The 11958-nt window shown below is 41.7% G+C and overlaps 1 protein-coding gene and 1 non-coding gene across 3 annotated transcripts in view; one reads left to right on the top strand and one right to left on the bottom strand.

Moving 5' to 3' along the window:
- Nucleotides 1–566: 566 nt before the first annotated feature.
- Nucleotides 567–11958, bottom strand: part of LOC126033722 (glutathione S-transferase theta-2B-like) — a 46833-nt gene continuing 35441 nt past the window's right edge. Inside the window, exons 1-5 of one of the 2 annotated variants that reach the window (XM_049790733.1) lie at nt 2651–2796; nt 1795–1882; nt 1373–1523; nt 1118–1291; nt 567–840 (exon numbers count right to left, since the gene is read on the bottom strand). In XM_049790733.1, coding sequence (XP_049646690.1) covers nt 631–840; nt 1118–1291; nt 1373–1523; nt 1795–1882; nt 2651–2762 — 735 coding nt within the window. In that variant the 5' untranslated portion in view covers nt 2763–2796 and the 3' untranslated portion in view covers nt 567–630. Of the gene's footprint in view, nt 841–1117; nt 1292–1372; nt 1524–1794; nt 1883–2650; nt 2797–11958 lie in introns of those variants that run through there. The other variant, XM_049790732.1, reaches the window with a different exon arrangement.
- On the top strand, nt 3720–3826 carry LOC125995503 (U6 spliceosomal RNA). The gene has a single exon (XR_007491014.1). It is a non-coding gene; the product is annotated as a U6 spliceosomal RNA (small nuclear RNA).

The raw sequence follows: 11958 nt of genomic DNA, 5'->3' as shown, positions 1-11958 counted from the left end.
GCTTAGAGTTGCCAGAGTTGACTAAACTCTTGGTTCACATGAATAAATTCCTTTCTCTTCCATTAGACTAGGGTACAATCTGTGGAACAGGCAAATTCTAGGAACCCTGTGTGTTGCCCAATTCCCACCAGCAGAGTGCAGAGAACAAGAGTAGTTTTGAGCACTGCTGACACTGCTGAGTATAGTCAAAAACAAAACAAAGCAAATATAACAATGATAGATTTTAGAGATACTACAGGGATAAAAAAAACTCTTGACTTGGACATCCAATTCCTTGAGAACTGCCAGCAGTGATTTCATGCACAGAGTCAGAAATGGTAAAGCCCAAAACCAAAAACAAATAAATAAAATGTAGATCTTAAAATACTGGTAATCATTATTCTTCTCCTGGTGTGTTCTCACGGTATTGAACTTTACAGCTCTTTAAGTCTGTGAATTTGAGTCCCCGAGTACCCCTGAGACACAGCACCACCCAGGCACACTGCAGCCAGACTGCAGAGTGCTCCTGGAGCCAGTTACAAGGGACAGCAGAGAGATTAACAAAAAGAGACACAGAGGACACAAAAGAAACAGTATGCATCTTTATTGCTAATCGCTTGCTACCCTACCATCAGCTCCCAGCTTTGACTATCAGGGGATCTTGGCAATACGAAGTCTCATATATGGATATAAACCTGGGGGAGGTGGTGGGATGGTTGTAGTGGCAGAAACTTGAACAATATTCATGATAGTATGATGGGCTTCCTTAACCAGGTCAGCACCCAGGAAAGTCTCCACTCGATTACGCCAGGCTTCCAGTTTCTTATGTCCGGCAAGTAGGTCATAGCCAGCACCCAAGGGCTATCGGAACAAGAATTAAAAAACAAAAACGGTTCTCAATGTGCGATTTCAAGAGCCCTGACAGTGCCAGGCCCTTTCCCCAGGCATCAAAGAAGTCTGGATCGCCATCTTCATGGCTGGACCCAAGAGCCCAAGCTCAAAAGAAAAGCATGAGGTCAGTACCTCAGCATCAATTCAGTCAGAAACTTGCTCTCATCTGGACAAAGTGCTGCTTTCTCAAGGTTTCTAACAGAGGGTGGCAATAGGAGAGGCTGGGCTGCTTAGGGCCACTTCATACCTGCATCAGTTCCTCTAGTGCCAGTAGGTCAGCAATGGTCATCTCCTGGCCAGCAAGGAAAAGCTTGTTGCCCAGGAAGTATTCCTCCATCCTATGCAATGTCTTGTCCATAAGATCTTTGTTGCGTTCCACTTTCTCCTCTGGTATTTGGAGCCCACTGATGGGAGCAAACACCTGAAGGAACACCAGTGGGGCTCTGGCCATGGCCTCTACATCCACCCATGACCCGGGACACAATCTAACAGTGCTTCTCACCTTTACCCACAGGGGCACACCAAAAGTGCCTCGAACGAGGTCTCCATGCCAGCCCAGGTACTCATGGATGCGGGCTCGGATGTGAGGATCAGATGGATACCAGTGACTGTCTGTTTTATATTTAGAGATCATGTAGAACAGGATGGCCACACTGGGGAGCACACCAGGATCAGAAGCTCACACCTCCAGGTGCTCCCAGCACCACAGGAACCCTGGAGTTTCCCTGCATTTGCTCACCTCTACCCCAAGCTCCCTGGACACCACCTCCTCCCTCTCCTCTCTGTGCCTCCCTCAATCACCATGTTCCACTGTCCCCAAAGACACAGGATAGAATTTCTGTTTGGCACTTAAGAACCTCAACTATGGAGCAGGCATGCAGTTGGGGCATGGGGTTGGTCAGAGGGCACAAGATTGTTAAGTACCTTTCACTCAAGACAAAGTCACCATCTTTGAGGACAGGAACCCTCTGCAGGCTGCTCAATTGTGTGAAGTCCTTGCTAATGGTCTCTCCTAAGGAGGAAATCAGAGCCACACCTACTGAGTTCTCAGAGTAGAGATGCCCAGGCTCAGCTGGCCTCCTGCTCCCTCCTCAGCCTGCCTGAGGTCAGGGTAGCCTCCTGCCCTTTTGCAGAGGAACCTGAGTTATGATGGAGCTGCTGCAGATGCATGAAGAGAAGTTATTTTCATTTAGCTGGAACTGGGATGGTCAAAAGTAGGAAGGTTCTATCATTTCTGTTTCAATTTCCACAACAATGTGTCTTGGCCTCGTGTGTGTGTGTGTGTGTGCGCGCGCGCGCGCGCGCGCGCGTGTGTGTGTGTGTGTGTGTGTGTGTGTGTGTGTGTGTGTGTGTTTGTGTGTTTCTGTAGTTTGGGTCACACAGTGGTGATTAGGGGATTGTCCATGATAAGAGTTGGAGAAAGGTTTACAGAAGGGGGAATTCATTCCCAGAGGTATCAAAGAACCGTGATGCCTGGGATGGAACACGGGCCTCCCAGTTGCAGAGATCACTCAAACTCTTTGATCTCCAGCGCTGACAAAAATCTCCTCTACCTATGGCCTACCACCACCACCACCCCCCACATACACACACTCATAAACAACGGGTGACATTTGTTTCATTTTTAGGGAGAAAAGGAAAGTTTAGAGAAATCCTATTACTTATCAAAGGACACCCAGAAGAGGATTGTGGTTCGATTGTGGGCAGCAGTGTTTTGGGGAGGCTCCTATTGTTAGAGGAGAGTTTTGATTTTCCAGAAGGGGAACTAATAGGGTCCCACCTTTCAGTAGGTCCACATGGCGTAGCTCGAAGGGGATGCTGTTCTTCTTGGCAAAGATGTAGACCACGCGGCAGGGTTGGGACAGAAGATCCACGTAGAGCTCCAGACCCATGGTGGAGGCGATGCAGAGCCTGGTGATGGATGCGCAGGGTAGATTGGGGTTTTTAAGAGCGCAGTTCCTGCCTTCCTGGGACCAGAGCCAGATTGAAGACCTGCCCTAGCAGGACCTCTGTCCAACAGATAGCAACCCTGTACATTGTGTCTTACACTGGTTCTGCACTCGGGAATCACTCCAGATGGGATTTGGGGACCAAATATTGAGTGCCAGGGATTAAACCAAATTGACCATGTGCAAAATAAGAACCCTTCCCATTGGCCTGGAGATGTTTAGGGATTACTCCTGACTCTGTTTTCACTCCTAGCTGATTTGGGGACCATATGAGGTGTTGGGGATTTAACCCAGGTTGGCTGTGTGCAATACAAGCACCTTACCATACCGAGGTCTGATCTTCTGGCTCCTAGATGGAGAATTTTAAAAATCACTAGGACAACTATGGTGGAGGGAGGTCAACACTAAAGGTGGAAATGACCCTAATTCACTGTCACTATGTTACTGAAATACAACTGTGAAAAACTTGTAAAAAATAAAAATAGATTTTTAAAAAATCACTAGGGCCAGTTAAGCAACCTTCAAGGTTATTGGTAAGCGGTATCTAATTCAGAGTTTGACTTGCCCCCTGAAAACCCTGCACAATAGACGTTTGTCCAGTCAGGCATAGGATTTCACAAGAGATTTCAGCAAACCAAATACTTCTTCTCTGAATTGTTTTTCCATTAGAAAATGTCTCTTAGTGCTTGCTTTGGCAGCACATACGTGTGTGTGTGTGTGTGTGTGTGTGTGTGTGTGTGCATTTTGTTATTGTTTCTGGGTCACACCCTGTAGCATTCAGGGATTACTCCGAACTCTATGCTCAGAAATAGCTCCTGGCAGTCTCGGGGGAGTATATAAGATTCCGGGATTCGAACTACCATCCTTCTATATACAAGGCAAATGACCTACCTCCATGCTATCTTTCCGACCCTCTGGCAACACTTTCTTTAAAATGGAAACAAAACAGAAAAGATTAGCATGGACCTACATAAGGATGTTACTCAAATTCAAGAACCTATGTTTTAGAGCTGGTCTTCAGTAGGAAACTTACCTCTAGAGCCAGGGTCGGGGTGGGGGTGATAAGTTAGGGAAATAAATACTAGAACAATTGCTGAGGGGGAATATGATGCCAGGTGACCTATGTGACGCTGGTGGGTGGGAGGGAAACTGAAAACACTGATAGAAGGAAATGGACATTGGTGAACATATTGGGATTAAAAAATTGTATACCTGGGGTCCAGAACAGTGGCTTGCCTGCATTAGCCTAGGATGAACTGTGGTTCAATCCCTAGCATTAGCCTAAGATGAACTGTGGTTCAATCCCTAGCATCCCAGAAGGTCCCCCAAGCCAGGAGCGATTTCTGAGCGCATAGCCAGGAGTAACCCCCGAGCGTCACTGAGTGTGGTCCAAAAAAAACCAAAAACAAAAACAAAAACAAAAACAAAAACAGAACCAACTGGAACTTAAGCACAGACATCTTTGTTACTTTGTCATTCATAGTGATTTAATAAAAAAGTAAGTAAAAAGAAATTGCCTTTCACTTATCATCTTCCAGAACGTTTGGTAAGGTAGGCTAAAATCATTGACTGTTTTCCATTTTTGTTGTTATTTTGTTTGGGGGCCACATTAGGGATGATTGGTTCTGGCAGTGCCTGGAGGATTATATGGGTTGATGGGAGGCTAACCTAGGTCTGCCACGTGCAAAGCAAGCATGCCACCTTCTGTACCATCTCTCCAGCTACTGTTTTCAATTCCTAAGAACTTCATATTTTTTGGAGGGGCCACACCCAGTGCTGCTCAGGGGTTACTCCTGGCTATGCTCTCAGAAATGGCTCCTAGCTTGGGGGACCATGTGGGATGCTGAGATTCGAAACACCATCCATCCTGAAAGGCTGTGTGCAAGGCAAATGCCCTACCACTGTGCTATCGCTCTGATCCCAAAACTTCACATTTTATCCAACCAAAAACCAAGGATTGGTATCTTATTAACATTTTCTCTTCAGCTTCCTGGTTTAGACACTCTTTCTAGCATTTATTTAACTAAAATATATAACATTTTATATAATAAGATATTTCATCTAAGACCTCCCCCAAACCATAAGTAATAAAACATCAGAGGTACACCCCAGGACTTTCTGAACATAAGAGGGGACATTCAACTCCGATGGCAAGGAAAACAAAAGCAAGAATACACTAATGAGATTACATCAACTTTAAATATTTTCATAGAGGGACTAGAGCAATAGTACAGCAGACTTGGCACCACATACAGTTCCTCAAATCTCACCACAAGTGATCCCTGAGCAGAGAGCCAGGCATAAGCCCTGAACACTGCTAAGAATGTCCCAAATTAAAGAAAAGAAAAAGAACTTTCATACAGCAAAAGGAACTGCCACAAATATGGAACCAGAGCAATAACATGGGGTTTAAGGTGCTTGCCTTGCACAAAGCCATCTAGTACATTATATGGTCCACTGTGTACCATCAGGAGTGAACTCTCAATGCAGAGCCAAGAGTAACCACTGAGCACAGCTAGATGTATCCCCTCCAAAAAAAATATGCATAAAACAAAACCATGCTGAAACCAGTGGACTTCCCCAGTGGAGGTAACCTGGAGTACCCAGGTGACTTATGTGAAGTAAGGAAAGAGCAGAAGCCTGGAGAAGAAAATCTATTACTTTTTCTCTATCTATTCTACCACCCAAGAGTTCCTAGGAAATTTGGGACTTGAGAAAGACTGCAGTGAATCGGGGGTTGGGGGAGGCGGGGAAGACTGCAGTGAATCCTACTCAGTACAGACTTCTTATTCATCTGTCTCTGATATTTATTTGTTATACATGGTGTGGGAGTTGATCCCTACCCTCCAATTCCTCAGGGAGCTGTGGACTCAGCCTGCAGCAGAAAACTAGTTTTGTAGGACAGCAAGATCAAAGCTAAACCCTAACCAGGCTATTCTAATTCATTGCCTTTCTCTCAAAGGAAAAATAATTTTCAGAGCCTGAGAGATGGCACAAAGGTAGGGTGTTCGCCTTGCACGAGGCTGACTGGGAAAGGACCTGGTTCGATTCCCAGCATCCCATATTGTCGCCCCTGCCAGGGTCGATTTCTAAGTGCAGAGCCAGGAGTAACCCCTGAGCACCACGGTGTGGCTCAAAGAACCAATCAATCAATCAATACAATAAAGAAAGAAAAAAATATATAAAAAAAGGAAAAAGAATTTTCAGTGGGAGGCAAGCAGTGAAGCAAAAACAGCTTTTATTTGGAAGTTTTAGGATGGAAAGGGGCAAAGACAGAGAGAGAGACAGACAGACAGACAGACAGACAGACAGACAGACAGAGACACAGAGAGGTGGTCAAGAGAATGTGGGCTGACCAAAGTGATGATAGTACAGTGGATAAAGTGCTTGCCTTGCAAATAACGAACCCAGATTTTATTCCCAATATCTGATTTGGTCCCCTGAGCTGACCCAAATTTTATCTCCAGTTATCTAATATGATTCTCCAAGCTCACCAGCAGAGCCAGGGGTAAGCAGTGAGTGACAAGTGACACCAGGTGTGGAGAGAGAGAGAGAGAGAGAGAGAGAGAGAGAGAGAGAGAGAGAGAGAGAGAGAGAGAGAGAGAGAGAGAGAGAGCAGACTCCAAAGACAGAGAGCCCTGAATGTCTTCTGAGATAAGATCAGCTTAGGTATGGATATTCTCAGGTTGCCTTGGTCTGGAGTTTTCTGCAGATGTGATAGTTGATCAGTTTGTATTGTCATGAAAAAGAAACCTTGAACTTTTGATGATTCTTCTTCATGTCTTTATCACAGTTTTTTGCCTTTATTGAAGACCTTCTCTATAGGGGGTCCAGCCTACTCTGGGCTTGTACTGGCACCAAAAACTTATTTGGCCTCAGTCCCTATACCTACAATGTGAGCTTTTAACAGCTTAAGGGCTGTAAACAGAGTTTACAGGCCTGTTACACTGTTAACAGAGTAACTTCATCAAATCCCATCTCTTGGTTTATTATGTCATGGCTATGGAACACACCCCTCATTTCCTGCCTGCCTACTTCAATGTTATTGAAGAACAAGACTACATCTTGGGGCCAGAGTAATAGCACAGTGGGTAGGGTGTTTGCCTTGCATGTAGTCGACCCAGGTTTGATCCCTGGCATCTTATCTGATCTCTAAAACTGACATAACCCTTGAGAACCACTGGTTGTGGCCCAGAAACAAACAAAAACCAAGAATGCATCTTGATTATACTTTATAAATTAATTAAGAAAGTGAAAGAATACTAGATGGCTTCACTTAAGTAGAGTATGACTAGCTAAAGAAAATAAACTGGGGCCCGGAGAAATAGCACAGCGGCGTTTGTCTTGCAAGCAGCCGATACAGGACCAAAGGTGGTTGGTTCGAATCCCGGTGTCCCATATGGTCCCCCATGCCTGCCAGGAGCTATTTCTGAGCAGATAGCCAGGAGTAACCCCTGAGCACCGCCGGGTGTGGCCCCAAAACCAAATAAATAAATAAATAAATAAATAAACTGGTCAAAACCAACAATACTCTAATCAGAGTAAAAACTATGGTGGATAGGGACTGGGGAGATAGTATAGTTGGTAGAGCACTTGCCTTGCACATGTCCTTGCACATTAACTTCAATCACTGCATTCCATGTGGTTCCCCGAAGCCTACTAGAAGTGATTCCTGAGTGCAGTCAGAAGTAAGCCTTGAGCACTGCAGGCCAAGACCCAAAAATAACAGGAAAACTATGGTGGTTACCAGGGGGAGAGTGACTAAAGTGGGAAGAAAAAGATGGGCCTCTTTTTGATAGCAGGAGACTTCTAGAAGTTTGGTGGTATGTGTGGTAAGTATTAGACCACAGAGAAATAAAACAAACCCCCCAAAATTTCATAATTTTGGAAAACAATGATAAACATTTCTAATGTTCATATAAGCAGACAAAACTCCCATTTAAAACTAATTTTACCATATATCTATACACAATAGCCACAAAATACAGAATCTTTTTTAAAGCATTCTTTTTTTAATTATAAATTTTTCTAATTTCTGCTAATAAATTCTGCATGTACTGGGTTAATATTACAGGTTGGATTTTGAGTAAAGGAAACTGCAATAGGCTATAGAGAGCTGGAGTGCTTCTTCTACCACTTTTTTCTCTCTGATTTATCTAAAATTTTGCAATAACATCTTGAGCTGATTCAAGTTTTACCCTTTCACTTGGAGAAGCAAGCAACATAAATTTGTAATGTCTGTCCTCCATCTAACACCTAGCATAAAGGTCTAATCTAAATGGATTAAAGACCTTGATATCAGATTTGGAACCGTAAGGTATATAGAAGAACATGAAGGTAAAACACTCCATGACATTGAGACTAAAGGCATCTTCAAGGAGGAAACAACACTCTTCAAACAAATGGAAGTGTAGATAAGCAGATGAAACTATATTAAGCTGAGAAGATTCTGCAATTCAAAGGAAATAGTGATGGCCACCCACAGAATGGGAGAAACTATTCAGGCAATACCCATCAGATAAGGGTATATATGATATATAAGGTACTTACAAATCTTAACAGAAAAAATCTAACCCCATCAAAAAATGGGGAGAATAATTGAACAGTCATGTCCTCAAAGAAGAAATACAAATGGTCAAAAGACACATGAAAAAATGTTCCATATCACTAATCATCAAGGAGATGCAAATCAAAACAACAATGAGGTAACATCTCATGCCACATTCTGACATACATCACAAAGAACAATAACAAACAGTGCTGTTGTGGATGTGGAGAGAAAATAACTCTCATTCACTGCTGGTGGGAATGCCATCTAGTCCAGCTTTCTGAAAAACAATATGGACATTCCTCAAAAAAACTGGAAATTGATCTCCATATCATCCAGCTATAACACTCCTAGGGATAGACTCCAGGAACACAAAAACACAATACAAAAATGCCTTCTGCACACCTATATTCATTGCAGAGCTAATTACAATGGCCAGAATCTGGAAATAACCCAGAGGTCTAACAACAGAGGAGTGGCTAAAGAAACTGTGATACATTTACAGAATGCTATACTATGCAGTCGTCAGAAAAATGAAGTCATGAAATTTTCCTATCCATGATGGACATGGAAACTATTTTGCTGAGTGAAATAAGTCAGAGGGAGATAGACACAGAATAGTCTCACTCATCTAAGGGTTTTAAGAAAATAAAAGACATTATTGTAATAATGCCCAGAGTCAATAGAGTTGAGGCCTGGAAGGACCAGCCCATGATATGAAGCTTTCCACAAAGACTGGTGAGTTCAGTCAGAGAAATAACTACACTGACAACTATGTTGACAATGGAAGTGAGTGAGAGAAATAGAATTCCTGTCTTGAATACAGGCAGGAGGTCCGGGAGGAGGGAGATGGAGATGGGGGCATTGGTGGTAGGAAGGTTGCACTGGTGAAGGGGGATTGTTCTTTTTTTATAACTAAAACCCAACCACAAATATGTTTGTAATCTAGGTGTCTAAATAAATATATTTAAAAAAAAACTTGTAGTGAGCATCAGTCCACAGCAAAGGGAATTGAGAGAAAAGTGGCTGCTGAGAGCATATCAGTGGCAGCAATGGTGGCAGCTCCTTCTCGGGCTGAGGGAAGGCAGGCTGGGAATCTGTCTTTTCACTTTGGGAGCTCATTGGCAACTGGATGGGGTGGGAGGTGTTGACGTTGAATTCTGATGATAAATAATTTTAAAATACTGTGTGTTTTTCATATTAAAATCACTTGAGCTTCAGCTGCCCTAACATTGGCTTAATTTATGATATCTCAAAGGTACATCCCATTGAAAGTCAAGGACGGACTTGGGGTCAGGCATTATGCTACCCTGGCTTCGACATGGGAAAAATTAAGGGCCCATGAGAATTTTATAATCAGTCAAGACTGAACAGAATCTGACCCAAAAGAAGGAAAGCACCTGCTAGCTATGTATAGGGTTGAGAAAATCTAAAACAAATTGCCTTGAGGTCTGTAGTTTGGGAATATTATGACATGCCCCCAGGAAAGGCCACCCGCTCAAAACCCTGAGCCCAGAAAGACCATTTAAGTTTAATCTAAGTTGCAGATCAAAGGAATCTGTATATTTCTTACTATGTTAATGCAAAATGACTGACAATATTTATCAGAAGTATGGAAATTAAGACCTCAGATCCAGATCCTAAGAGTCCCTTTTGGGAAATACACTGGCAGTTTTTAAAAGCTCAAATATACACTTTTTTAAATCAATACCTTTATTTAAACACCTTGATTACAAATACGATTGTAGTTGGGTTTCAGTCATGTAAAGAGCACCCCTCTTTACCAGTGCAACATTCCCATCACCAATGTCCCAAATCTCCCTTCTCCCACAACACCCTCACCTGCACTCGAGACAGGCTTTCTACTTCCCTCATTCATTCACATTGTTATAATAGTTCTCATTGTAGTTATTTCTCTAACTGTACTCATCATTCTTTTTGGAGAAGCTCAAATATACTTAAAAACTGCAAGAAAGCTCTATTTCTCCCATATACCCTCCTAAGGAATTCTGCAGTTTGGGGAATATATTGTCTGCTTGTTAAGGAGTCAGCTATCAAACAGTTATCAAACAGACTGAAAAAAAAATGAGTCCTTTTAAAGCGCAAGCCTACAGGCCTGAGCGATATCACAGTGATACACAGTGTGTAGGGCATTTGCCCTCATTTATCCCTGAGCCTGCCAGGAGTAATTTCTGAGTGCAGAAGCAGAGTAACCCATGAGCACTGCTGAACGTAGCCCCCAAACAAACAAAAACCCATCCAGTCTAATGGGCAACTTAAACTCTTTTTTCTAAAAACAGAATTGGGTGGAAAATGTTGCAAATTACTGTGAAGAAGTAATATATTAGCACAAACTACTTTTTGTTCCTCAAGGCCAGCACTCAAGCTTCATGCTGTATTGTTAATCAGTCTTTCCATTTCTTGGGAATGCATGCTCATGCTATTGTTAAGGGGACCTAATTTCATATCAGTTTTGTCACCAGGTATCAAACTTAATTTCGCCTTAAGAAAGCTTTTCCGGGAAGTGTGAAATCCTCACTGGTTCATATTAACTTAGAGCTCCAAAAGAGGAGTATTATTTCTTTTCTTCTTTCTTCTTCTTTCTTTCTTTCTTTCTTCTTTCTTTCTTTCATTTTATTTCTTTCTTTCTTTTTCTTTCTTTCTCTCTTTCTTTCTTTCTTTCTTTCTTCTTTCTTTCTTTCATTTTATTTCTTTCTTTCTTTTTCTTTCTTTATCTCTTTCTGTCTATCTTTCTTTGTTTCTTTCTTTCTTTCTTTTCTTTCTTTCTTTCTTTTCTTTCTTTCTTTCTTTCTTTCTTTCTTCTTCTTTCTTTCTTTCTTTCTTTCTTCTTTCTTTTTCTTCTTTCTTTCTTTCTTTCTTCTTCTTTTTCTTTCTTCTTTCTTTCTTTTCTTTCTTTCTTTCTTTCTTTCTTTCTTTCTTTCTCTTTCTTTCTTTCTTCTTCTTTCTTTCTTTCTTCTCTTTCTTTCTTTCTTTCTTTTCTCTCTTCTTTCTTTCTTTCTTTCTTTCTCTCTTCTTTCTTCTTCCTTCTTCTCTTTCTTTCTTTCTTTTTCTTTCTCTCTCTCTTTCTTTTCTTTCTTCTCTCTCTCTCTTTCTTTCTTTCTTTCTTTCTCTCTCTTCTTTCTTTCTCTCTTCTTTCTTTCTTTCTTCTTTCTTTCTTTCTTTCTTTTCTCTCTTCTTTCTTTCTTTCTTCTTTCTTTCTTTCTTCTTTCTTTCTTTCTTTCTCTTTCTTTCTTTCTTTCTTTTTCTCTCTTCTTTCTTTCTTTCTTTCTCTCTTCTTTCTTTCTTTCTTTCTTTCTTTCTTTTTCTCTCTTCTTTCTTTCTTTCTTTCTCTCTTCGTTATTTCTTTCTTTCTTTCTTTCTTTCTTTCTCTCTCTCTCTCTCTTCTTTCTTTCTTTCTCTTTTCTTTCTCTCTTCTTTCTTTCTTCCTTCCTTCTCTCTCTTCTTTCTTTCTTTTTTCTTTCTCTCTCTTCCTTCCTTCTTTCTTTCTTTCTCTCTTCTTTCTTTCTCTCTTCTTTCTTTCTCTCTCTTCTCTTTCTTTCTTTCTCTCTCTTTCTCTCTTCTTCTTTCTTT

This window comes from Suncus etruscus, chromosome 17, assembly GCF_024139225.1.
Source record: "Suncus etruscus isolate mSunEtr1 chromosome 17, mSunEtr1.pri.cur, whole genome shotgun sequence".
Lineage (NCBI taxonomy): Eukaryota > Metazoa > Chordata > Mammalia > Eulipotyphla > Soricidae > Suncus > Suncus etruscus.
Note: the sequence above shows the minus strand (reverse complement) of the source record. Positions and strands in the feature narration are given on the sequence as shown.